This window comes from Sebastes umbrosus, chromosome 18 (genome assembly GCF_015220745.1).
Source record: "Sebastes umbrosus isolate fSebUmb1 chromosome 18, fSebUmb1.pri, whole genome shotgun sequence".
In the NCBI taxonomy this organism is placed as follows: Eukaryota; Metazoa; Chordata; class Actinopteri; order Perciformes; family Sebastidae; genus Sebastes; species Sebastes umbrosus.
This window is the reverse complement of record NC_051286.1, coordinates 17,277,272-17,304,300: the sequence shown is the minus strand read 5'-3', so window position 1 is coordinate 17,304,300 and position 27,029 is coordinate 17,277,272. Positions and strand designations below refer to the sequence as shown.

The 27,029-nt window shown below is 40.4% G+C and overlaps 2 protein-coding genes across 3 annotated transcripts in view; both read left to right on the top strand.

Annotated features, from left to right (window-relative positions):
* Positions 1 to 225: 225 nt before the first annotated feature.
* Positions 226 to 20,778, top strand: coq8aa (coenzyme Q8A, genome duplicate a). Of its 2 annotated transcripts, none has more exons than XM_037750970.1 (17): positions 226 to 392; positions 6,967 to 7,066; positions 7,681 to 7,763; positions 7,893 to 8,152; positions 8,252 to 8,429; positions 8,512 to 8,578; positions 12,528 to 12,602; positions 13,525 to 13,653; positions 15,494 to 15,579; positions 15,842 to 15,982; positions 17,079 to 17,160; positions 17,363 to 17,456; positions 17,791 to 17,932; positions 18,170 to 18,277; positions 18,414 to 18,479; positions 19,098 to 19,184; positions 19,336 to 20,778. In XM_037750970.1, the coding sequence occupies exons 2-17, from the start codon at positions 6,973 to 6,975 to the stop codon at positions 19,630 to 19,632; spliced, it is 1,989 nt and encodes a 662-aa protein (XP_037606898.1). In that variant the 5' UTR covers positions 226 to 392; positions 6,967 to 6,972; the 3' UTR covers positions 19,633 to 20,778. The 2 variants fall into 2 exon arrangements, with proteins under 2 accessions (XP_037606898.1, XP_037606899.1); XM_037750971.1 differs by lacking the exon at positions 226 to 392 and adding an exon at positions 6,718 to 6,868.
* Positions 20,779 to 26,153: 5,375 nt separating this feature from the next.
* med23 (mediator complex subunit 23) overlaps positions 26,154 to 27,029 on the top strand; it is a 130,014-nt gene continuing 129,138 nt past the window's right edge. Inside the window, exon 1 of the mRNA XM_037751117.1 lies at positions 26,154 to 26,396. The gene's annotated coding sequence lies outside the window, so the exon portion shown is untranslated. The remainder of the gene's footprint in view (positions 26,397 to 27,029) is intronic.

Below are 27,029 nucleotides of genomic sequence, written 5' to 3'. Positions count from 1 at the left end.
GTATGTTGTGTATGGACTGTAACTGGAGTTAAATGTAATCATGGGTTAATATTGGTTGTACGTGGTGTGTGTGTGTGTGTGTGCATGTTTTGTCTGAGCAGTGAGCTTGTGTGTCTGTGTGTGCTGAACATAACATACAAGTCTCTAGTTCTGGTATGAGTGGGTTGCGTCAATGCATGGCTCTGGCTGCTCTGTGTTGAAGTTGATAAATAAAGGTTTGACCTCGTGGTGGAGACAAACTGGATTAAACTGTGCAGCAGCAGCAGCAGCAGGAGAAGGGCGACACACAAACAACCTGCAACTCCTGCTGCTAGAAAACGGTGTCCTGTTGTGCTGTTTTTTATGCATTTATACTAAATAAAGAGGAGAAACAAGTGGCGAAACAGCAGCTGGTGAGTATCTTTAAAAGCTATCACATGCATGATTAAATATGCTAGTTCAAGTAGTGTTTTTCGGCTGGTTCATAGTAGTTTCGACCTCCAACTGGTTGAACAGATCCTGTGCAGCGTGCTGTGTGTCGTCCATGGTTTTCTCTGTCACTTCTGCCAACTTCTGCTTTTATTAAACCTCTTCTCATTTTTCCAATCTCAGTTGTGTAAAGCAGCTGTAAATGTTAGTTTGGGTAAGTTAACAGCAGTGGCACGCGTTTGTTTTTGAAGTCTCAGTGGCTGCACGCCCTAGAGGAAGTTCATAATTACAGATTTTTTGCAAACGCGCCACCTTGGTTAGGTTGAAGGATTAAATGCATTGGAGGTGTATTAAAGAGGTTTACCTTTAGTGTTTGTTTATATTTGCCCAATCCTTTAGTGTGAGTGTGTAAAATCTACCCAGGGACCACTAAAGGAATAAAAAGAGGCTTTTGACAAACTAAACTCTGACATATTTACAATAGATTGTATTAATGTGACTCTTGCTCTCTTACTTACAGTAATTAAACATATGCATGTGTATATTTACACTGCATGTGTGTGTAGAGTATGTGAATGAATTAGTTGAAATTTCAGAGGTATAATATTTTATTTATTTTTATTTTACCTTTTGTAAAGCAACTTCATGTCCTACTAAAAAAAACAGCTGTTGTGATAGTCAAATATTTGCATTGATCTTAATATTTCAAGTAATCTTCACCCCAAAATCATTGATAGGTTCAGGGCTGGTCAAGTCCAACTTAATCGAGTCCAAGTCCAAGTTCGAGACCAGGTCCAGTTGAGTCAAGACCAAGTCCTAAGGCGGTCGAAACCAAGTCAAGACTGAGTCCAGAGCATATCGAGTCCTCTTCAAGACCATAATAGGCAATAGTGTCTTTCTAATGCTAATATAGGCTTGTGATTTGAGTTAAAATGGACAGAAATAATCTAATATATAAACAATATTGATCTATCTTCTTACATCAAACTAATCAATGCATAGAATTCAGGTATTTTCGATATTTGCTACTGACGTTACGACCCCGGGGACCACCCCCAATATGTCCACGAGCAAGGGCATTTTCATTCAATTCTCATTTTCAATTTATTTATTGAGATTATTATTTATGCAAATAGCATGGGAGAGGAAGTAGGTATCCTGCAGCACCCCCCTAAAACAAACAACTAATTGATAAAGTTTAAACTGTAGTGTTAAGTTTAACTTAGAGATAAAACTATAGTGTTATCCCCACGAACAACTTGACCAGTTCTCAGTAGCCGAGTCCAAGACAAGTCCGAGTCCAACAAGGAATGAGTCCAAGACGAGTGCAAGACTTAAAAAAAAAGTGAACTCGAGACTTAGACCGGCCTTGAGTACTACAGCCCTGGGTTCAAGTACTGATAAAATGTGCAAGAATACCTTTAGTGTGTGTATATATTTGCCCAATCCTTTAGTGTGAGTGTCTAAAATCCACCCAGGGACCACTAAAGGAATAAAAAGAGACTTTTGGCAAACTAACCTCTGACACATTTACAATAGATTTTATTAATGTGACTCTTACTCTCTTACTTACAGTAATTAAATCTATGCATGTGTACATTTACACTGCATGTGTGTGTAGAGTATGTGAATGAATTAGTTGAAATTTCAGGTTTAAAATATTTTATTTATTTTTATTTTACCTTTTATATAACCAGATAAGTCAATTGAGAACCAATTCTCTTTTACAATGATGACCTGGCCAAGAAGCAACGACAGAATGCAAGGCTACAACAATAGATATAAATGTGCTGTGTTCCAGAGAGGCATATTCAGAAGCAGGTGCAGTGATCAGAAACTATTGTCTGTAATGAGTTATTAAAGGAGGGTAACAGAATCAGGGTGTGACGACCGAAGAAGGTGCAGCCTTTAGGAATGACCATACTAATGAATTTGCTAGAGCATAAATTGCGGTCACTGTTGGAGATATTGAGTAGTGAGTGGACATATGGAGGGTTTTTGCCAATGATAGTGGATCTGATGCCTGGTATGGAGTGATGGCCAGTTGACTAGAGAAAACAGGTTACAGCGATGAGTGTTGAAAGGGACACCGGTGACAAAGTGAAGAGCAGTATGGTAGATGACGTCCAGTTTATTGAGAAGATTTTTGGAAATATGAAATCTATGCCATACCAGAGCCTGATGTATACATCTGCTGATGTCACAGATGTATTAGTATGGTTGTATGGGCTATCATAGCCAACAAGTAGCAAGAAATTGTAGCACAGAAATGCCAAAGACACAGTATGTTTGAGGTGATTTCCTTCAGGGCTGTGACTAATGATTATTTTTTAATTGTCGATCAAGCTGTCAAATATTTTCTTGATTAAACTATTATTTGTTTGGTCTATAAAATGGTGAAAAATGTCGATCAGTGTTTCCCAAAGCCCAAGATGACGTCCTCAAATGTCTTGTTCTGTCCACAACTCAAAGATATTCAGTTTACGGTCATAGAGGAGTAAAGAAACCAGAAAATATTCACATTTAAGAAGAGAACTTTGACTTTATTTTTCTTGAGAAATGACTCAAACCTATTAATCAATTATCAAAATAGTTGCCGATTAATTTAATAGTTGGCAACTAATTGATTAAATGTTGCAGCTCCAGTTTGTCCATTTATTTTTTAACTGTAAAATGTCAGGCTCATTGTACACCTTGGTGGCAATTCTTCAATAACCAAAAGTTATGGGATCCAAAAAGGTTTGTTTATATTATGCGATTTGTTAAAAAACAAATGTTGGTCCGATTTGTCATTGGAATTTTTTTTTTAACTGTCAAATATGGATATTAGCCTCACAAATCCAGTATTGATCAGGCAATTAACTGATAAGTGCCACTCTGTTGTGGCCAATACCGGTACGATAACTGTCAAAATTATTCTTGCAAAAGAATTCATATAAATGAATCTTATCTGCCTGTGACAGTATTATACTTTCTGTGTTTATTAATAGTCACAGAAGAATCACGATTATCAAGGCTTCATGTAATCGGACGCAGTTATCCACAGAAATGACATGACATATGGAACAATAACAACAATAGTTTTCTTATTCACTGAAGGACACTGACGTTTCTGTATCCTGCATCCTTACCTTTTGTATAGGTTTTAATCATAAGAACTGTTTTTAATTTGATAATTTATTCAAATGAAACACAGACTCTCCTCTGTAGTGTAGTCTTGCAGGAAACATGGTTTTCCTCACGTTTCCCCAGTTAGTGGTGGATGACTCTGCACAGTAATGGAGGGGGGAATATTTCCCAGCATTGGCTCGGGATCAGTGGTGAAGGGCAGTGACTGGAGGCTGTCAGTAAGCCATGAGGTGAACAGCATTCAGATATAGATACACATGCTATTTTCATAGCAGTGAGTCACAGCTTTAGGAGCCCAGACAACAACTGTGGCTTAAGTGTGTTTATGTGTGTGTGTGTGTGTGTTAGCTATACAATACCACGTGTAATCACAGGCTAGGCTTTCACAAATACCTTGTCGTGGCCTCTCGCCCACTGGGCATCAAAACTGGCCTTTCAGTCTTCCTCTCCTCTCCTCCTTGACTTTATATTCAGGTTTTATAAATATGTATAAAGTGTCGTCTCCTCTGTATTTTATAGTTGACTTGTTGATGACTGATGCAGAGGAAGAAAACGGCTTGTACACACCTACTGAGGCAACACGCCCACATTGACAAATGGGAAGTTGCTCAATCGATTACATTTAGCAATAAACAGTAACGTCTCCAATAGTGTTCACAGCTCTGAATCCTGCAGAACTGCACATTGTTTTGTATTACATTTTAAGTATGTTGTTGCAGCACAAGATTACATATTTTCCATGAACACTGGCTTGCTTTCTGCAGCTCTGTGTGCAGCTCTTTGTGTTTGTGTAGGTTTCTTTGCCTCAGTGCAAACTTCCTACCTAAATTCCTAGCAGATCATGCAGGATCTTGCTACAGTGCTGCTGAGTTGACTCAGCTATCATAACTGTTATGGCTATAAAGTACAAAGAATAAACTTTTACTAGCTTTTATTGATATTTCAAACATGCCGATACCTGCAGTATTACTGCAGTCTATACACTGTAGTCTGTGTGTTTGCACTTTTAGTTGTTTTCATTTGGGTCCAAAGACAATAGTCACCCGATAATAACGTTATATAATTCAGTGTGTCGTCTGCATAATGGCTATTTTGCATAAACTGCGCTAGTGAGAGCATGTAGATGTTGAACAGTGGAGGCCTGAGAATGGAGCCTTAAATGTTAAGACCCTTGGAGATGGTTAAGTCCAGAGTGTGTCCCTCTCGTGTCACTTCTCCTTGCAAAAAAACAAGATGATGACTGCTAAAAACCGAGATGGCAACGGCCAAAATGCCGAACTCGAGGCTTCAATACTGTAGTCCACACCCTAATGTGTGACGTCACGGTGATTACGTCCACTTCTTATATAGAGTCTATGGTTAAAATCACCCAAAGTAACTACAGACAGCAGTTCAGCAAAGTCATCAAAAAAGTTTTGCACAATATTTAGGTGACATGTCGATGTCTAAGAATACAGCTCGACATGAGGAATTGAACTGAAGAGCAACATAATCAAAAGAAGCACAATTAAATGATTTCTATTAGAGTATTTTTTCGTATTTCTTTTCTAATTTGTGGCTCATAGTGTCTTGCTTTGGGGTTGCTGTTGGATCGCCAGTATTGTTTCAGGGAACCAACTAAAATCACAAGCGAAACCTATTTTTACAAAGCCGCAGAGGAAGTCTGAGATGTGTTTCTGTTAAGTATTGTCCTAGGTTAAATTAATGATAATAAAAAGACATAAATCAGACAATAATTAAGATACAAAACAAATCAGTGCTTGTAATGTTTCTAAAAAAAATGCATGTCAATTTATCTTTTTGTTGGCTGTTGGTTCTTTGTATTCTAAAGTATGCCCAACCCTGGTCTTCTGTCCAGCGTCTGAAAACACAGAACAGCCCTGAAGCAGGACGGATGACCCACTTACTGACTCACTGTGTGCGTAGCAGCACAGGCACACTCCCATACTGCCTCCACGCTTTCAGCAACTGCTTTTTCCATTGGCCCGAATCCCAGCTGAGCTGTGTTGAAGCATGCTGTCACACCCACAAAACATTCACCTGTAACACACTAACAAACACACTGACATGCTGCAGATTGCAACATAGTAGAGGAATGCAGTGGGAGCTCGGCTGTTATGATGAGAGAGTCGGAGCGGTGAGAGGAGTGTATTGTACTTTTACCTGTGTCCTAAATGGACCTTGAGGTATGTTCGCAAGCATTATCACCACACAGTTTAAAAGGTATAATATGTAACCGTTGTCAGCTCCTGTTGGTAAACACACCGCATTCAAAGTTTGCCACACCTCCACAGCTCAACGAACCAAGAGGGATGGTGGAGCGGGCTATAGAGTGACTGAAGAGAGGGAGTGGCGTTAGTGAGAACAAAGCAGCAACTCTGAGAAATAAAAAAATATTTTCTGATTGTTTCCTGGCGGTTACGCTCTAAAACACACAACTAGCTCTGCAAGAAGGTCACGAGTGGCCGGATTTTGAATGAATGCAGGCTCCCTGTCTGATTCACATGAAAATAACACAACCCATTCCCATCCGTGAAATATGGCCGCTTTGTACCTAACAGATTAACAGGGTGACTTGTGAGTCGGTATCAGAAGCCGAGGGGCGTGACAAAAGGGGTCTCTGCAAAAACAGACACCGCCACACACTTCTAGTGGGGCATAAGTGATGATTGAGAGGGATTCATTTTGTATCAGTCTATACATTGTTTTTAATTAATTCTTGCATATTATACCTTTTTTAAGCTAAATGTGGGGTAATGTGCCAACTGTTTCAGCTTTGTCATAACTATTAAAAGATAGATTGATTCTTGGAAAGAAATGGTGGAATATTTTGAGATGGGCCTTTTAATAGAAAACAGTCTCACAGTCCTATCAGTTGCAGAGGTGAAAAGTGTAACGGCAAACCTTGTACAAGACCCAAACATGTGCACCCGCATTCACTCATGCACAGAAATAGCTGGAACAGGCAACAGCCAGCACATCTCCGACTCCTCCTCCTCCCTCCTAGTTTCCAGTGACACATCCATTCCTGACTCCTGAACCACATGCACATATCTGAACAGCACACACGCGTGCTCGCTATACCCCTTTCCTTTCTTGTGTGTGTGTGTGTGTGTGTGCTGGGGGGAGGATTGGAGGTCATGAGTATTTTTAGACAAAGTATTAAAGCCACCTCCAAGATGTGACAGCTGTGTTTTGTGAGTGTGCGTGTTTCTGTTTGGCAGTGGGGTGACGACAGGATTTTCTCTTTCCATCTGCCTTCTGGTCCATCTGTATGTGTTTGTCTGCGCTCCTCTCATCTTTATTGACTGGCCTTTATTGTCGGTGAACAGTATGTACCTCTCCACGCCATCAGGTCTACTGTGTTTTGATTGTAGCATAACTAACGGTGATATTCATCTCTTTTTTTTTTCCTGTCTCTGTCTCTAGTCCATCATGGCCGGCGATATGAGGTTACTGATGCGAGGCTTGGCCAAGTTGAGCCAGGCGGTCGTAGAGACTCAGGGCAACACCCTGCGCAGTGGAAGTGGTAAGTTCAACACACCTTTTTTTTTTATTTCTAAATTCGACTCTGACTCATTGTCTAAAAAAAGGTTTCAGCATTTGTCTTGGGAGCCTCTCTTAACTGCCTGCACTGCATTGTGTTTAGCATCAAAACCTTTAACTAACCTGCTCATTAGCTCACACAACGACAGGCTGGCCTGTGATTATAGCTTTACACATTGTTTGAAAAGTAATGTGAGCAAAAATGCCAACAAGCGGAAAGAATTTATAATACAGTATTTTTATTATTCCAATACAAGGCTTGTTATGATAGCAGAAATACTAGCAAACTGTTTTTCAGCTTAAAGACCTGATAATTCAGGAATAAGTTTCTATTGTATTGTATTATTATTCCATAAAATAAAAGGCTTTTATTATTTACACTTGGATTTTTTAAAGGGAATTGTAACACATCTAGTAAGCAGAGTTTGGTAGATAGCATTTAGCTTGTTTAAACAGATTCTGACTTTCATTTTTTATTACCAGACACTTATTATGGGCGGTAACATTGATAATATACTGTAGCTGTATGGTTAGTTTGTAGTGTACTGAAGAACTAATAAAGCCAATAACAGTATTTTGTTGTTAATTGTAACCCAGGTGTCCCAGTTGTTGGTGCTGCTGTCCAAAGTGTCCAATCGGTTGCTGAGCAAGGCTTCTCTGCCGCTATAATGAAAATAGAGGTGTGTGTGTATGTGTTAATACTACTGTGCAAATTGTCTGGATAGTTTAGCATTGATTAAAAAAACTGTATATCGCTTTTAATGACAAAAGAATACTATGAGTATGTTTTTGTTTTTGTGTCTGTCCAGGAGCTGACTGGCCAGCAGCAGACCTCTTCATCAGAGTCCGACTTTGACTTTCCTCAGGATGACAGTGCATTCGCAGCTTCACAGTTCAGGGAGGAAGGTGTGGACTTTACTGTGGATCACACAGGAAGTAGTGGTGATTCCCAACACAGCGCTGCAGCAGGATCGAGCCATGTCAGTGGCAAACAGTCGTTGTTTGAGGGATACAAAGATCCCAGCAAACAGTTTAGTGGACACGCCAGATCTTACCACCAAGATGCCAGGTAAAAAATAGTCTCTTACTCAATTGCAATCTTCAGTTGACACGTTTTTGTTGCTGTTTTGGAGGATAGAGGTAATCACTTTCGCTTTGGGTGTTGCAGACATTTCTACAACCACAGTCTGAACAGGCATTTGTGGGGACAGCTATACTGTCCGCATCAGGTCAGTCAGCTCAGGAGCTACCATCAGGACCCGTCCGCAGTTAGAGGGCTGACGGCCGAAGACATCGAGAAAGCAAGACAGGGCAAGAAGTCTGAGAACAAATCACACAAACAGATGGTAATTATTGTCCCTCAGTTCCTATTAAACACACATAGACATCGATGTACAAATTTCCATACACACTCTTTTTTTTCTTTAGTTGAGCGAGAGCGCCAGAGAGAGGAAAGTACCAGTGACTCGGCTCGGCAGATTGGCAAATTTTGGAGGTACAGTTACACAACTCTGTGTTACTCTGACTGAATGTTGGCTGATTCATTAGTCTGACTGTATCTGTAGGTATGTGTGTCTGCGTGCAAGTCTGCAAGTACAACTTTGGGTTTTTTTCTGTGGATACGTAGAGTTTAGTTTAGTCAGTTTCACAGCAAAAGTCAGTAAAATGATTATTCTAGTATATAGAGCAAAAGAGTCTTCATGGGACCTACCCCTAAATGAATTTTTGTGAACAGAGAACACAAGAGAAAATCCAACATTATGTGGTTTATCTCTGGTTAGTTAGCTACAATATGTCACAAAGTTTGAAAAAATAAGTAAAAAAAAAAAGGTTTAATCTCATTACAAATATTTATTTAAGACGCATAACAAATTATCTCGGAACCGGAATCGGCGTCCGGTCTGATGACGGATAAGCCTCTGCGGGCGAGGTGCTATATTTCTGGGGTTCCGGTGTAGCGGATATCCGAGTCAAGACCTCCTTTTCTGTGCACTGCTCATTGTTTACAGTCCGATTGACAAATTGAGACTGGAGTTGGAGTTGAGAGACGACGTCTACGACCGGATTGTTTCACAAGTAGCCAGTTTCCAAGCTCATTTTAAACCAATAATAAGCTAAATCGGTTTCGGACGATAAGCCGGTGGGTTCCGAGAATGCATTTCGGCCAATGCGTTTTGCCTCATTTGCTCTCCACACGGACCGTTTACCTGCATTCAACCAAAGCCTGCTAGAATGTGATTGGTCAATACTACTCGGACTACAAACGGAAACCAGACCTCTTCCGATACTAAAATCTTGTCCCGTTGCCTACAGATTGAACGTGTGAATGCAGAATCTGTTTATATAGATTACATAACCAATAGATCACAGAGTACAGTAAGTATCACTAGGATTGGTTTCCATTTTAAAGTTTTTATAAATGAATTGCATTGTCAAAAGAAGGAAAAAATAGTTTATACTACTTTGTGCTAGTAATGTGACATGAAACTGTTGGTGAAGTTCTGGAAACTTTGTAATCTGGTCTAACTGTAACCTACCACCCCCCCTCCATAAGCTGGGGTCACTGGGTTCAGGTCATCCGCTGTTGTGTCAGCAGCACACCTCCTTCTCAAAGTCTATACAGTTATTAACGTCAAGAGAACACCATATACAGACATACTTAAATGCCAACAAACACAAAACGACATAGTTAAAAGCAACTAAGAGAAACCTAACATGCAGGAATGTAACTAACATGAGTGTTTGTCAAGTGTCAGACCCTGGACCCTGGTTAAGCATATCTATCCCATATTAACGGACATGTGTTCCTGTCGAGATAAAAACACTCCTTGATAGTCCGCTACAGACTGAGTGGGAGTACAGCAGCAGTTGTAATAAAGTCAGAGCGAGTTTGCGCTGCAGATCGTTGTGTGTTAATCTTCTGTTTGACCATGTTGCCTGCCTCTAAGCCTATTACTGTAGCTGTGACATATTTATTTAAACACCAACTTGATCTAAAAGTATATCTAAAAATGAGTGAAAGAGAAAAATTGAACTGCGAAACATTTCTGAAAAGCTGAAAGGTTGTATTTACTATTCATGGCATGCATTTTGGTCTTATTTATACGTCAACCATTACTGAAAAGTATTGAATGTGATATCGACTTGTTGGCAGATAAAGGCAGGTACAGAGATGTGGTTTCTCTTAATATCAAAGTCATATCTAGACAGGATGTTATATCAGCGATAAGCTTATTCAAAAGGCTTAAACACAAGCACATTGAACATTTCACAACTAGCCACGGATGTAGTTTGACGCAGCAGATCGGAGCTTGTCAGCATCTCGTAGCTTCATTTCACACGGATGATGGATAAGTTAACAGGTGGCGTAAAGCTGGACTGAAGAAGTAGACGCACAGAGTGAGGGTAAACATGAACTGTGTACAAGTGAACTCAGAACAGAGTCAGAGAAGAGTCAGACTGTACTGCCAACATAAATAATACACAGCAGAATTTAGCCGCAGCTCATACCAAACAAATGGGGACTTACACGGGCTACAATGAGACGCAAGAGGCATAGCGGAGTTGATTCAGCATGTTGACAGTGGTAACATTTAGAAGGTGTCGGAGAACGGTGAGGAGGGGGCGGAGGAATGTGGCCTCTGTCCGTCCTTCACTCTCTCCTGCTACATTTGTTGACAAAGTTATACTTCTTTTCTTGTCGGCCGGTCGTGTTTTATTCACAGCTGCGAGAGAGTGGAGGTAATAAATGCAGGTTTTAGGCAGTTAAACGTGCAGTAGGCAGAATATTTTTGGCATCACTGTGCAAAAATTCCATAATAACCTTTCAGCATATTGTAATTCAAGCTGTCTGAGAGATAACTAGACTTCTGCACCTCCTCATGGCTCTGTTTTCAGGCTGTAAAAAATCTAGGTGACAGGTCATTTCAGAGAGAGAGCGTTCCTATTGGCTGTTCATTCAACGGAGGCAGCTGTCAATCACTCAGGAGCTCAGATCAAACGGTCAAACTAGGCAGCGCTGATCCTCAGATGTTTTCAGAAACATCTTGTACTGTTTAGCTGTAAAATGAGAAATGTGTTCCGGCTGGTGGGCGATGCTTGGTATTTCCTCAATTGATCTCAACATGGCTTCCAGGTCACAAACTTACACTACAAGATGTTTCTGAAAACATCTGAGGAGAGAAATAGACATTACAGTAACAGAATATTATTTCATATTTGATCAGCGCTGCCTAGTTTGACCGTTTGATCGGAGTTCGCGAGTGATTGACAGCTGCTCAGAGATGGGAGGCTCCAGCTCGGCTCTGATTGGTTGTTTTCCTCCGGTCTGTGAATGCCATTAGGAACACCGGAGGACACAAAGACACATGATTTTTTTTTTTCATGATTTTTTTTTTTTCGTTTTATAAAAAACAACTTTTTTGAATCATATTTGCTCCACTTCTGCCTACTTACTTCAGCTTTAAGGTGAGAGAACAAGCAGCAAAGTGATTTCTAGAATCATAAATCTGTTGGCATGTTTTCCTGGCAACCTTGCTTAAACGTCTCCTCACTGTTACCATGCATATTTGAAAGGTTTTGCAGCGTAAACAGGACTATATAATTGAGTTTTTCTGGTTATGAAGGTCAAATGAAGGAGCAGGAGTCACCTTTTAAAGCTTGTTGTAATGTACAGCAATCAGTCTGTAAACAGAGTAAGATAACACTGTATCAGGTTACTCGAGGTAACACACACACACACACACACACACACACACATGCGGTACAAAGCTCCACATTTCTCTCAGAAATGATGATGCACATCCTCGCTCCCTCTGGTCCGAACTGTCTCCGAACTGTCTCAAACAATGGAGGTGATGACACGTATTTGACCGGTGGAGATATGCCAACTTGTATACAAGGGACACTGATCAGGCCGTGTCCTGATTTGGCCGTCTATCCGTCGGATCTCAGATTTGTCGCTTCAGAGGCCGCTGACTAACTGATTATGTAATGCTGAGTTATGTAAGGTAGACGCCCGGCTTGGAGGACCTCGCTCGCAAACAGTCGCTCACTTTTTTTCTTCTTCTCATTATCTGCCAAAATAACCCTCTAACTTTCTCAGAGGATTTTAAGAGCTTAATTGTTAGAATGATTGGATGAGTGATATAATTTCCATGTGCTCTGTTGTGTTGGCAGAAGTGCAGCTGTTTCAGTTCTGTCATTGCACACTGCCGAGGCAATCAAAGTGCTTATCTGCCCGTGTTTGTGTTGTCTCATTGTCCCATCGAGGCTCTCGACTGCCAATACACCGATTGACTCATCAGAGGGATGTTTTTACATCCTTTTATGTCTCTTATCATTTTACAACGTTTTATGTTCTGTTACATTTTTACATTGTTTATATAGTAAGCCAGCCAACATTCATTGTGTTGTTGTTCTGTCTGTGTGTGTGTTTCCACCAGGTCTAGCTGTAGGGTTGGGGATTGGAGCGCTGGCAGAGGTTGCCAAGAAGACCATCAGAATCAGTGGTGCAGCAGGTAACACACCCACACTTGCTCACACATCATCTATAGTTAGCCTTTTTAGCAAACGGCTAAGTTAGGCATGTAATGAGCTAGGTTTTCTTTTGCATTATTGTTCAGGTATTTTTATGAGACTCAGATATTCCATTTTTATGTTGTAATGATGAAATATTCAAGTCTGTAGCAGGTTGTTACTGTCTATGATAGTGAATCATGCACATGGCCAGTTTCACCACTGTGGTCATGGGCCACGTCTTGAGAGTTTTATGCCTGCAAAGACGGGTATTTGTTTATTATTATGAGGTTTTGCAACTGCGTTCCTGTTCACCACTGTAAAAGCCAGCATCATTTTTCAGTACCCATCCTTCATGCATGTTGGTACATGCTACATGTGTTTTGTATGAGCGCAATTGGCAATTAGGCCGCCTCCTACACCAATCTGCCACCTAAACAGACATTCCTGCTCTGCACGGTGAGCCTGCTAATCCCCAAAACAGAGCTAAGCTTTAAACAGCGTACGAGCGTAACTCTGTGGCATTTGTGCGTCTGTTAGTGGGCGTTTTTCTGTGTGTGTGCGTTAATCCCAGCAGGGTGTGTGTGTGTGTGTGTGTGTGTGGTAAATCTGTGTGGTAAATCTGTGTCAAATCCTCTGACGGCAGCTTCAGACGCACTAAAACAAACTACCTGACGACCTACTGACACATATACTCACAGACACACGTGTTTGTGCAAACACATGCACATATTGTATATAAACCTGAACCATAAACTATTGATATTGATCAATCCAAATGACTTCACCTGTACATAAAACAAGAAAGTGTTACATAACACAAGTGGATTCAAATTTGACTCTGAAGTTTGACTTTAGTGTTAAGACATTGAACACTAAAAGTCACAGAACCAACAACACCCTCTCTGTTTTGTGCTTCTGCAGGTGATAATAAGAAAGGCGTTCTGGACTCCAGCCCCTTCCTGAACGAGGCCAACGCTGAACGCATCGTCAGAACCCTGTGTAAAGTCAGAGGAGCTGCATTAAAACTGGGACAGATGCTGAGCATTCAAGGTGTGTGACAAACACACATCCATTCACAAAGACAAGTAGACAAAGTGAGTTGGGAGATAGAGGGATGAGAGTCAGCTTGAAAAAATTAAATTGAGTAGGGACGTATGGCAGAAAGGAGAGGACTTTATTTTTCCTGTGCAATTGGATGGCGGGATTCACTACATCTAGTACATCCCTCATCTACTTGAGTTAATCCAGTACAGTTATTGCTTGTCATTCATTCCATTTAAATAAACAACAGCATGGACTTACTGATTTCTGGAACGAGTCACAGTAAAGAGCCTACTTTAGCCTCTTAGCGGCTTTTAATTGAAAGTAGTCGCTACACAAGGTGCCACCTGCTCATGAGGATGTAAACTAATGCTAATTCACACACACACACACACACACAGATGGCACAGCCTTTAGGAGCAGTTTTGGGGTTCAGTATCTTGCCCCAGGACACTTCAACATGCGGACTGGAGGAGCCGGGGATCGAACCGCCGACCCGCTGACATTCACACTTTACCGCGCACAAACATACATGTAGCTGAGAATAAGCTGTAATGTAATTTGATGCTGGTTTGCGCCTTGCACACATCAGCCAGACAAAGTTCATGAGCGGAAGGCCAGCGGCAGTAAACATCCTGGCACAGAACCAGCGTAGCGGCATCAAGTTACCAGCACTAAACAACACATCATTAATTTTGTTTATCACTGTTGTCCCCGCTGCCTGACCTTGGCTGGTGAACTTTGTCCTTTGGCATTCATATACTGAGTTCAGAACATGTTAGTATACACTTTACATAGACAGTACAGTGTAGTACATGTAATAATCCACTGTATAACAGTAGTAGGAGAGAAAAGGACATTGGCTGGCCAGTGTTTGCTTCTCAGCACAGCGGATTGACCTTGTGTGGCTGTGTGTGGTTATTTGCAGAACTGACGTAGCTTTACTCTTTCTTTCAGGCGGTGACAAGTTGTTTCTTACTGTAAATAAAGAATGGTTGATTCTAAAAATGGACAAAAAGGTGACAGAAGTCTTCTGTAGCTAAACACACACACACACAGTGTCGCTGCTCTTCCTATAGAGAATGAAAGAGGTTGAAAAAAACTTAAAATTCTTATAAAATCTTATAGAATTGCAGTCAACTGAGGACACTAGAACAGGACTGGAGTCCAGTAAATCTGGAGGATAATGTCACTGCAGTGGCCGTTGCCCACTGCTGACATTTAGCTGTCAGGGCAGGAATGCGGTTGTGGTCGGATGATTGTGCGGTCCAACCATTGTACCCTTTACCACCAATCCAAAATAACAATAACCTTGAGGGAGGGGTGTGACACTATTTTAAAACTGTTTGTAATACTGATTCCTCATATCATCAGCAGTGTAAGCCAAATTTACCATCGTAGTTGCCAAGCAGTATTAGCTTTTTCATAATAATAATAATAATAAATTCAACTTATATAGCGCTTTTCAAGGACTCAAAGACGCTTAGCTTTTTATTGTAATGAGGTCTTATTGATCGGTCCAACACAGCTCAGTTGAATAATGATGTTTTAGGTGGGGAAATAAACCGTCAGTATTGTTAATGTATTGTTTTATTAAAGCTATGAACCCATATTTAAGCTGTGCATTGTGTTATACTGTATATGGCATTGTTACGGGCATGTTAATGCAATGACCACGCCTAGAATACAAATACTGGTATTTGCTTGTATAGCCGTATTTGACAGAAGTTCGACAGCATTAGGGAAAATGCACCAACTTCAGATTTATTGTGAAATCAGCCGGCCTTTTTCCTCCAGACCTGCATTTCTGTCCAGTTCAGACAAACAAAGGTTTGTTTCTGTATTTCAGATGATGCATTCATCAACCCTCAACTCGCCAAGATCTTTGAGCGCGTAAGACAGAGTGCTGACTTCATGCCAATCAAGCAAATGACAGTAAGGGTCTTTTCTTTCTTTCCACATTTTAACTGATGATGTAACAAGTATAACAATATCAGTTTTACGTCTGATAGTATTACATTATTATTATTATTATTATTATCAGTCCCGCTGTAAATTAACTTTTAACTCCACCCGTGGAAAAACTAAAATTGTAAACTGCACATCGTTCCCTAAGTATGGACAATTATTAATGACAATATATTAAGTTGAATATGACGAGCTGTAAAAATATCAACTATTTGTGTGTTGTCTGTAGAAAGCGTTGAACAGTGACCTGGGTCCTAACTGGAGAGACAAGCTGGAATCGTTTGAGGAGCGTCCGTTTGCAGCAGCGTCCATCGGCCAAGTTCACCTGGCGAGGATGAAGGACGGCAGAGAGGTGGCCATGAAAATACAGGTATACACTGTGAACACGTGTGTGTGTGTGTGTGTGTGTACACAGTACATTCTCATGTTATTAAGACAAACACTGTAACTGGAGAGTGTGTCTCATGCAGAATCTGACCGCTCTGGTCTGTTAACAGACGTTGTTTACAGATCAGATCTGAGTCAGTGTAAAAAGTGTTATAATTAGAAGCATGTAGTTTCTAACTGAGAAGCATCTGAGATGGCTATTTTGTTTTGCCTTTACAGTATTTACAGATTATATGTCTAATTGCCGTCTTAATCGTTTAAAATAAATGCTTTTAAAATGTATGGAGGGTTTGCCAGTAATAACTAAACTTGACCGTATTATTATTATAATCTCATGATGGATAATAATTACAATCCCTGTGAAAGCTGTAGTTGCATTATACTATAAAGATGCATAAACAAATAGTGATCAGATTACTCGTAAACATGATAGAGGGGCATGACAGCATTTTAAAGTGAAATTGTGGATAAAGAGTAGGGTTGTCAATCGATTAAAATATTGAATCGCATGATTGTCCATGGTTAATCGCAAATTAATCACACGTATTTTTATCTGTTCACAAATATGCTTGCTTTATGCAAATGTATGTATATATTTATTTTTGGAAATCAATTAACAACACAAAACAATGACAAATATTGTCCAGAAACCCTCACAGGTACTGCATTTAGCATCAAAAATATATGCTCAAATCAGCCCAACAGGCAACAACAGCTGTCAGTGTGTCAGTGTGCTGACTTGACTATGACTTGCCCCAAACTGCATGTGATTATCATAAAGTTGGCATGTCTGAAAAGGGGAGACATCATGGGTACCCATAGAACCCATTTTCATTATCTTGAGGTCGGAGGTTAAGGGACCCCTTTTGAAAATGGCTATGCCAGTTTTTCCTCACCAAAACTTAGTGTAAGTTGGAGCTTATCATTTAACTTCCTTCGTGACAAGCTAGTATCACATGGTTGGTACCTATGAGACCACAGAAAACTTAATGACATCAAAGATGGTGTGTTGCTTTTTCCTCATTTTGTGATTAAATTAAAGTAAAGGAACTTTTCTTCCTCTTTTTATTTGTTCCCAGTACCCCGGAGTGGCTCAGAGCATCAACAGTGACGTCAACAACTTGATGACGGTGCTGAGCATGAGCAATGCCCTGCCTGAAGGTACACATTCAAAGAAACTCTTTGTCATGCATGGAAACACAAGCATGCTCACCTTCTAAGTCAACACACACACACACACACACACACACACACACACACACACATGCAAAGCTGCACTCAACTTCACTCTGTGTCCTCACTCTTCATTTCTCAATCTGTAACACTGTACATCACTGTATGTGGTGTCTTTGTCTCTCTTTAGGTCTGTTTCCAGAGCACCTGATAGACGCAATGAGACGAGAGCTAGCACTAGAGTGCGATTATATTCGAGAAGCCCAGTGTGCAAAGAAATTCAGGTGAGTCTTATGTAGCATACGTGGCATATGTGTGCCTCTCTCTCTCTCTCTCTCTCTCTCTCTCTCTCTCTTTCTCTCTCTCTCTCTCATGGAGCACATAGCAGTACAGAGACTCATGTTACACTCAGATTACATACACAAAGACCGGTTTATATCTACATGTCTATAGCTTACTAGCTTATTGCATTCCCTCATTAAGTTTTCATCTCTTTTGTTCAAGGTCAGAACAACTAAAACTGCCAGCAAACTATATATAGATTTAATACCCTATATGGACTACCTGCCTACTTAATCTGGATTTATGGCTTTGTATCTCTTCATCTGTCTGACCCAGGGAGCTACTGAAGGACCATCCGTTCTTCTATGTACCAGAGGTGATAGATGAGCTGAGCAGTAACTACGTCCTGACCACGGAGCTCGTCCCCGGGTTTCCCCTCGACCAGGCTGAGAGCCTCACACAGGAGCTGAAGAACGAGGTACGGCTGACCAAACCACACAGATGAAGGGGTCGATGGATAGTTTAGCTGACTAATGTTTTCGCATTGATCTGGGGAGGTTCGTGTGAGTTAATGTGTTCAGAGCGGTGGATGTGTTTGTGGGAGGCAGAACTGATCAATAGATGCATAGATGAATGGGTCTCTGGTGGCAGGAAGGGGAACTGCTTCTGCCCCCACCTGTTTCCCTTTTGACCCAGATTTCTGTTTGTGTCTTAGATCTGTGAGAACATCTTGATGCTGTGCCTCAGAGAGCTGTTTGAGTTCAGGTATATGCAGACTGACCCAAACTGGTCCAACTTCTTCTATGATCCACAGACACACAGGGTGAGTTTTGTCTACAGGCTAAGTACTGCTGTTAATAGAGTTACTTCTGCTATAATAAATAATAATAATATGGCTTTGGCAGTGAGATTTGAGAGAAATGAAAATTTTAAGCAATTATTGCATTGTGTCTCTCTAGGTGGCGCTGTTGGACTTTGGAGCCACGAGAGGATTCGATCTGAGTTTCACAGATCTCTACATCGAGGTAAGTCAGTCAGCCTCATTCTTACTTTTTTTACTATCCTTTCTTTCTAACAAAAATTCATAGAAAAGATTATATTCTTGATCAACATAAAGCTTCAGTTACTGTACCTCATAGAACCCGTTTTCATTCACATATCTTGAGGTCAGAGGTCAAGGGACCCCTTTTGAAAATGGCCATGCCAGTTTTTCCTACCCAAAATTTAGCGCAAGTCTGGAGCGTTATTTATCTCCTTGGTGACAAGTATAGCATAGTACGACCTGGTTGGTCATCAGAATCACGGTTAATGGATTCCTTAGGTTTTTCTAGTTTCATATGATAGCAGGATCTTCACTCTAGCTTTAAAACTGAGCTCGCTACAACCTAAAAATTGCAAGTTGCGTTAATTTTGACAGCTCAAGTGGAAACAAAACTCACATTTGTACCGTTGTTTAACTTGCAGTGAATCATTAAAGTTGTGAAAATTGTATTTACATAAGATTCATGTCCAGTCAGAAGTGAAATGCCTCAATTATTCAGATTTTTTTTGTTTTTGCATAAGATATGAAACCATGTCTCAGACATGCAGAGAAAGACATTGAAGTGAAGGTGGTAACAGTCATAACCTGTTTGTGATTGTAGGTAATCCGTTCAGCTGCCGAGGGCGACAGAGAGGGAGTTGCGAAGAAATCTATCGATATGAAGTTCCTGACTGGGTACGAGTCCAAGGTAAATATCCGTCTACTATGCAAAGTAAAAAGTGCAAATATGTCAAAATTTGTCTCTGCAGCAGATATTCCTTTTTGGTTTCTAAACGTGACCCAGGATAGTCATTAGCTGAGGCTAAATATGAAGTGTGTTTTTCTCTCCCTGTATCCAGGCAATGATAAACGCCCATGTAGACGCGGTGATGATCCTCGGCGAGGCCTTCGCCTTCAATGACGGGTTTGAATTTGGCTCCCAGTCCACCACCGAGAGAATCCACAACCTCATCCCCGTGATGCTCAAACACCGGCTCACCCCGCCGCCCGAGGAGACGTACTCACTCCACCGCAAGATGGCCGGCTCGTTCCTTATCTGCGCCCGGCTGAACGCGCAGCTGCAGTGCAAGGACATGTTCCAAACAGCATATCGGAAGTACTGGGAAGGCCGCACGCCGCCATCTCACTCAGCCTAAGCCGATCGGGGCGATTTGACGGACAGATCCTGGGGCCAACGGCTAAGTGCCAGTCAACGGTGAGGTCGTGGTGTGGAGACGCACAACTGCTGAGTGGAGGCCATGTTACCTGCCTGAACACCAGCTTATTTCTTTTCCATTTTGGACACCCCACTATGGTGAGTTTTAGAAAGGGACTTGTACGTATTTACAGCCATCATTTCTTTGTTTGAGAGGGAGCAGCAACATGACGACTGGAGTGCTTTAAGACCAAACTCTACATCTGGCCCTGAGAGGACAGACTGAGGTGGAAGGAAGGAAGGAGAGGGACAAACAGCCTTGGATATAGTAGTTCAGGTGTAAAATGAATGTAAAACGGTTGGAATTTTTTTTTTTCTGATTGTTTTCAAGATGATTCTTGTATTTTCTTTTTGTTTTGCATTGCTGTGTTTTGTTGAACTTTTGGAAAACTGTCTAGTTTGCCAGAAATGTCATGGGTGAAAACACGAAACATTGATTGTATTAAGGAAGAGGAACTCTAAATGTAAACACGTAATAATGGGGTTAATACCGTATATGGGCATATGAGTCACAGTGTTGGCCAGGACCAACACGTCTGGGAAGTTGGATATCAGCAAAATAAATGTAGCAGTTTTGATAAGAGCAAAATTGTTTGTCGAGATGTTGCCGAGCGAGTTCAAGTTGATTTATCCATTTGTAGAAAAAAATGTGACAAACTGGAATTTGTCAGCATTTTTACACACAAGAAAAGGCTGACTTTTAACTCGTGTATGTGTTTTTTCTGTATCGTATATCCATCCAAATTTCAGTCGCTGTTTATAGCTTTTTAGGGAGATATGAGGGGCAGAACATTGATTCAAACTATCGGTCTGTTTAAAGTGACCATTAATAGACATTCAGGATCGATAAGTCTTTAACAAACCTCGGGTTAAAGCGTGATTTCTACCTGGTTTGTGTCTAAAGAGCTTCTGCTGTAGATATTTATCCTTTATGTCTAAGCTGCATGTTGTCTTCGATTTAGCTCATGAATTCCAGTTGATTACCAACATGTTGGCATTATGGCTCAGCATTTTTAAGTCAGACACTGCTTTATTTTTTTAGTACCAAAGCATGATTTATCTCTTCAACTTTGTTAAAAAAATTAGGGCTGTCCCGAATACCATTTTTTTGAGCTTCGAAGCTTCGGTGAGAAATATTCAAAAGTATTCAAAGCTTCGTGGAGTAGCGTGGCGCAGTGCCGTTGCCGCACTACTGTACACACACGCACCTCTACACACAACAGCGATATCCGTCTGAGAATAACTCATAATTATTAATGTTGACTATGAATAATGTTGTGGGATTATTCCTTATTTCACGGGCTATTTGGGGATTTTATGTAAGGGATAATGTACAGTGAGCCGGTCATTGTTGTGGAAGAAACCCCAACATCGCAATGAAGGGGTTTCTTTCACAACAATGACCCGCTAGCTGTACATTATCCCACTTATTACACGGTTACTTACTTAGGAAATCAATAATTTGACACAAAAACGGTGCGCCAGAGTCCAACATCAGAATTGCATCTTTAAAGCAACGGTGTGCTATAAAGACATAACAGATGACCAATCAGAATTGAGTATTCAACACAGCCGTGTAATAAACTTTATTATTACATACTTATATATATTTAAAAAAGTATTTGAATAGTGATTTGAAGGTCAAATACCATGGCAATGGTCGAAGCATTCGGGTCAGCCCTATAAAAAAATCTATAGACATGAAACCATACGGATCCATGTTTCTCACTGTAGGAAGTCAGACAGAGAGACTTAGCACAGCCCACATCAACCAGGTGCCGAATCATGAATGTTAATGAACTACCGGGATGGAAGAAGCTCATCCACGATATCGCACAAGCTCAGCTCGCGGGCTCACCTCTCTTCCACGAGTTGGTGTAATCTCTCCACGCCTTCTCGGGTGTGAAATCCCCCGTCTCCTGGCTGGTGTGCGACTGTGAAACTTCTCTCTATACTCTGCTGTGTGAATACAGTTATAATGGGTCTCTGGTGTGAAGCTGAAAAAAAAATTAAAGTACAAGGTGCCTGTAGTTTTTCAGTGGAAGGCTTTTAGCTTGCGATCCCGAGTTTATATTTCATATCACTGAAAAAGATGGTTTAAATTTTCTAATCAAGCTGAAAGTTGTGATAAAGAGTAAATGTTTGATCTATACTTGTCATGGGGCTCGGCGTGGTTTTGTGTGTGTGTGTGTGATCTTAATACTTTCACTCCATTAAAAAAGAAACCTCAAATAGTGTGTCAGTACAGTTGAAAAAACATGTAAATATAGCCCAGATTAGTAGGTCAAGAGATTGTAATGTGTGTTTAGAGGAGATGAAAACAGAGAAAATGCAATAGGGAGAGGCAGAGAGAGAGGTTCCTTATTTAGTGTTGTCTTGGCTGGCAATGGGGGAACTGGCAGGGAGCCTGGGAAATGAGAACACACACAAATATTCACAAAACGTACATGTGTGCACGTAAATATCCAAATGACTCATACCATGTAGTCACAGGAAAGCGAGTGGTAAAGGGTGATGTAGATAGTCACGTACACACATCCTCCCTTTACCTCTGCGAGTCACCCTCAACTATGCTACTTTTTGCACGTTCACACTTTTCCGTAATTACTTCAAACTGTTTTCAGTGTCTCAGTGTGATTCCCCTTAGTGTCCAGCATGTGGCGCTGTTGTGTTTCTACACAGGTCATGTAGAATAAAAGCACCATCAGTTCCTGAAATACTGACACCATATCCAGTAAAAAAGAAAGAAAACATAACCAGCCTGAAGCCAGCCAGAGAATTACATGAAGCTGGCCGTGTAATTTCTGCGTTATTAAACAATATCCTGTAAGCAGAGGTGGGAGTTGGGACATGATCGCACGAAGCAACAGTGGTCATTAGGAGCTCGTAGACTCATATATAATATAGATAGTACTGTGTGTAAGCCTCCAGCGCCTCATGACATGATGAGTACTTACATACCTGAAACACTACTATATATCTGAGGCTGAATAAGCTAATCAAACTCATTTTATGGCTGCCAACCTGATGATCTACAGCATTAATTAAGTATATTTTTTACTGCAAGGATTTAATTTTCTTATGGAAGCTCGAGCTTGCCAAGAAAATTCATGCAATTCAATTCATTTCCAGTCGAGTACCATCTGCTGTTTTCCCAGAATACATGTTATAAAACTGTTTTCTAGAAACCACGTTTGACTCCCGACAAGGTCTCTGAGAAACACTGACTTCCGTCAGAGGATCTTAACCATGAGGTCACGAGCCCAGCAGGGCCGGCTCTAGCTCTTTTGGTGCCGTGGGTGAAATTCGGATTTGCGCCATAGGCTATTAGCAGCGCTGTTCCAGGGTTAGGGTTAGGATTCAACCCCCCAGAACCATAACCCTCAACTAGGGTGACAAGATCCCAACAAACCAAATGTGGGACAAAGAGTATGTTTGTAGATCGACACATCTCTTTTTGAGCCACACATTTCTTGTGAGACTCACATGTACTGTGTCATTTCATGTCGTAGCTATTCCCTCCTCCCTCCCATGTGAAATTGAAAAAATAAAAAATTTTGCTCTGAGAATCGCCTTCCGCTGGCTTCACCCAGTTATAAGTAGTTTCCCAGTCTTTGTTGTAGCTGTGTTTTTCTTTGTGGTAGTTTCCATCATATTCCACCGAAATCTGCATAACTTGTGATTTTGTGGTGACTCAATTGTCCCCGTTGGGCACAGTGTAGCAAGACGGTGAAATGTTAACCTGCACTTGACCCACGTGTGTGCAGTTTGACAGCAAACACAGCCCAATGATGACAGCCTGCTTTCTTCACAGCCATTGGATGAAAGCAAGATTTTAGAAAAACTTCTGTCCTGCAGTGGATTGGCTTTTGAAAACTAGAGCCAATGAAAATGTGGGACATCGTCTCAATATGTGGGATGCGGGACGAGATAAAAATGCTGTGCAGTCCTGGTCACCCTACCCTAGCCCTAATAACCGCAACACACATCAGACATCACAATGGTTTTAAGACAAAAAATTTAATTTTCATTTTCATAAATAACTGTATTTACTATAGTATAAGTAAACAATTGGTCCCTGATATTGTTGGCTTAAAAGTGTTTAGTCAGTTTTACTACAATTTACACTTTCATTAAAAAATCAATGCAGCCGGGCAGATGAAAAATGTGAGAAAGAGAGTTACGGGGTGAAAAGTGTATTTATGTATTTAATTATTTATTTATATAATTTGTTTTTTCAAATTATTATTATTATTTTTTTTTAGAGGGCGACCAGCGCCCCCCAGAAGGTGGCACCCTAGGCGACCGCCTATATGACCTATCTCTTAAGACGGCCCTGGACCCAAGATACTTTAAAGGCCACTTTCTTGTGAATACATTGTGATTAGAACACTGGTAGGTTATAATGAGGTGGGATGTCGACAGCAGTTAAAATGTTTTCTAACCTCTGCTGTCGCTGCGTTACATCGTGACGGCCTGAATGTGTTTTGACATTGCAACTTGCTGAGCCGAGATGGAAACATCTCAACTCTGGCTGTGTTTATACTATAAGAGAGGATGGTGGGAGTGTTAGGGGGGGATGTTGTGCACCTAGTAGTTGTCTGGTCAGAAAGAGCAAGCAGTGACAAATCCTTATTTGGTGAGAGAGGACAGTCAGCAAGTCTGGGCACAATCTGTAAAGGCAAACACACTCTAACAACACCAACTTTAGCAGTTTTCTTCAGTGTGATTTGCATCGTTTTTATCCTCATCACTGGCATCCCTGTGCAGATGGATAATGAGACTATTTTCATAATTGCCATGGAAACTGATTTTATACAGCCTTAATGTGGAGTACTCAAAGTGCACTTCTGAGCCTTTAAGCTAAATGAGATGAACTCACTTTCCCATGTAAGAAACCTGAACAAGGTGCCACTGTTAAGATATGCCACTTTTACGGGAGAGATTGTCACCAAATGCAATTTTGTCTGTGCTTCATTCATTACCAACTAGAGATTCACACACTCTTCTGATTGCACTTTGAATGGCGACCAGGCTTCCCCTCTACCACTGCTCTGTATTTTTGATTCATCCTTTCCTTGTGTCCTTTTTTCTCAAAATCTTTTGAAAATAAACCCCCTTTTTAGGTATAACCTGCTGTCAAACAAAGACTGAATAAGGCAAAACTATAGTTCCAGAGGAACTTTATGGACTCTTCTATAGTGGTGTAATGGTCATGCTCAGGGGCGCAAGGTGGTGGAAGAAGTTCTCAGATAATTTTCTTCAGTAAAAGTACCAATACAACAATGTAAAAATACATATATACGTATATAAGTCTAATGCAGTGAGGGCCAAGGTGCAAATGTACTACGGAGTATTAGGGCCACATTGAGGGAAAAAACATCTGAGATTTCCAGAAAAAAGTCATAACATTATGAGAATAAAGTCATAACTTTACGAGAAAAAAAGTCGTAATATTACGAGAATAAAGTCAGAACTTTTTCGGGAAAAAAAGTCGTAATATTACGAGAATAAAGTCATAACTTTTTCGGGAAAAAAAGTCGTAATATTACGAGAATAAAGTCATAACTTTTTCGGGAAAAAAAGTCGTAATATTACGAGAATAAAGTCATAACTTTACAAGAATAAAGTCATAACTTTATGAGAAAAAAAAGTCGTAATATTACGAGAATAAAGTCATAACTTTACGAGAATAAAGTCATAACTTTACGAGAAAAAATGTCGTAATATTACGAGAATAAAGTCATAACTTTACGAGAAAAAAAAGTCGTAATATTACGAGAATAAAGTCATAACTTTACAAGAATAAAGTCCTAACTTTACGAGAAAAAAAGTCGTAATATTACGAGAATAAAGTCATAACTTTACGAGAATAAAGTCATAACTTTACGAGAAAAAACGCCGTAATATTACGAGAATAAAGTTATAACTTTACGAGAAAAAAAGTCGTAATTTTATGATAATAAAGCCATAACTTAACAAGAAAAAAAAGTCATAATATTATGAGAATAAAGTCATAACTTTACAAGAAAAAAAGAAAATAACATGTTAAATTACTACTTTATAATATTATGACTTTTTTTCTCTTAAACTTATGACTTTATTCTCATAATATTATGACTTTATTCTCCAAATCTCAGATTTATTTTTTTTTCCTCGATGTGGCCCTAATACTCCGTCGTACCATAGACTTACAACAATGATAAATAAAAATGAAAATGTAAACAAAAAACAGTTATTCATTTCCATTTTTAAAAATCCACAGGGAGCCACTGGAGAGGAGCTAAAGAGCTGCAGGTTGCTGATCCCTGTCTCTTAATTAATGACTAATTTAATGCACCTGGCGCTAGTAGTGACACACCCACGTGACCTGTCAGTTAAACGCTGCTTTCAGGTTTGTTTGCTGCGCTTCACTGATGTCTTTAGGCGGTTAGTTAGCAGGCTAGTAATCACACACAAGAGTTAACAAGGACTGCAGAGAATAGCCAGGCCAATAAAAGGCCTGTTTTCATGAGGAACCGGTAACGGAGGTTGTTTTTTTCCACTAATGTGAAAGACAAATGTCTCATTTGCGGTGCTGCTAGCGTGTCAGTCGGTAAAAGATGCAACGTCGAGCGCCACTTCACCAAAGTCCACTGCAACTTCTAATGGGACTATCCGGCTGGTAGCAGATTGTGGAGGACTTGCAGGTTGCCATTCAGACAGGTGAGTACTGCAACAACAACAACAACCACAACAACTACAACAACAACAACAACAACACACTGCTGAACTCTGCAGACGAGAACGTCAACAACCACTGCTATGTGTCAACAGCGTTGCCTAGCAGCGTAGTTAATGCTGCTGTGGAGTTTATATTGTTTACTCTATATGTCCACTTTGTCTGCTTTCATTTTGTTTTATTCTACAGTTGATTTTTTTTAAATAAGTTTCAGGCACCGTTGTGTCCATAGCTTGTTTTATTTGTTCATCTTTTTTTCTTTCTTTTTTTTTTTTTAATTTGTCTGAGTTTTGTCTCTTTTCTTTCTACCCTGAGGAAGGCTGTTGTATATTTATAATGATAATAATCAGTTGTATGCACAGACTGCAGATGGCCTGTATGTTGGTTTGGTTTGGGGTCTTGTTGCATGATGTTGTTCCACTTGTGTATACATTGACATTTAATGCAATTGACTTTGTAGCCTTCTCTTTTTTATTTAACAGTATTACTGTTAATGTTCTGAGGGGGAACATGAGAGCAAATGTTGTAGCTAAGGGAAACATGCTAAATGTCAAACATACCACAGCTACCACAGCGTCGACGGCTTTCTTGTCATGGTCTGTAACAACCTCATAAGT

Excerpts from the sequence above, each read along its gene's own strand:
- coq8aa (XM_037750970.1), top strand. The coding sequence starts at position 6,973 with ATGGCCGGCGATATGAGGTTACTGATGCGAGGCTTGGCCAAGTTGAGC. Across the intron at positions 17,161-17,362 it reads GAGCAATGCCCTGCCTGAAG|GTCTGTTTCCAGAGCACCTG; the intron begins GTACACATTCAA and ends GTCTCTCTTTAG. Across the intron at positions 17,457-17,790 it reads CAGTGTGCAAAGAAATTCAG|GGAGCTACTGAAGGACCATC; the intron begins GTGAGTCTTATG and ends TGTCTGACCCAG.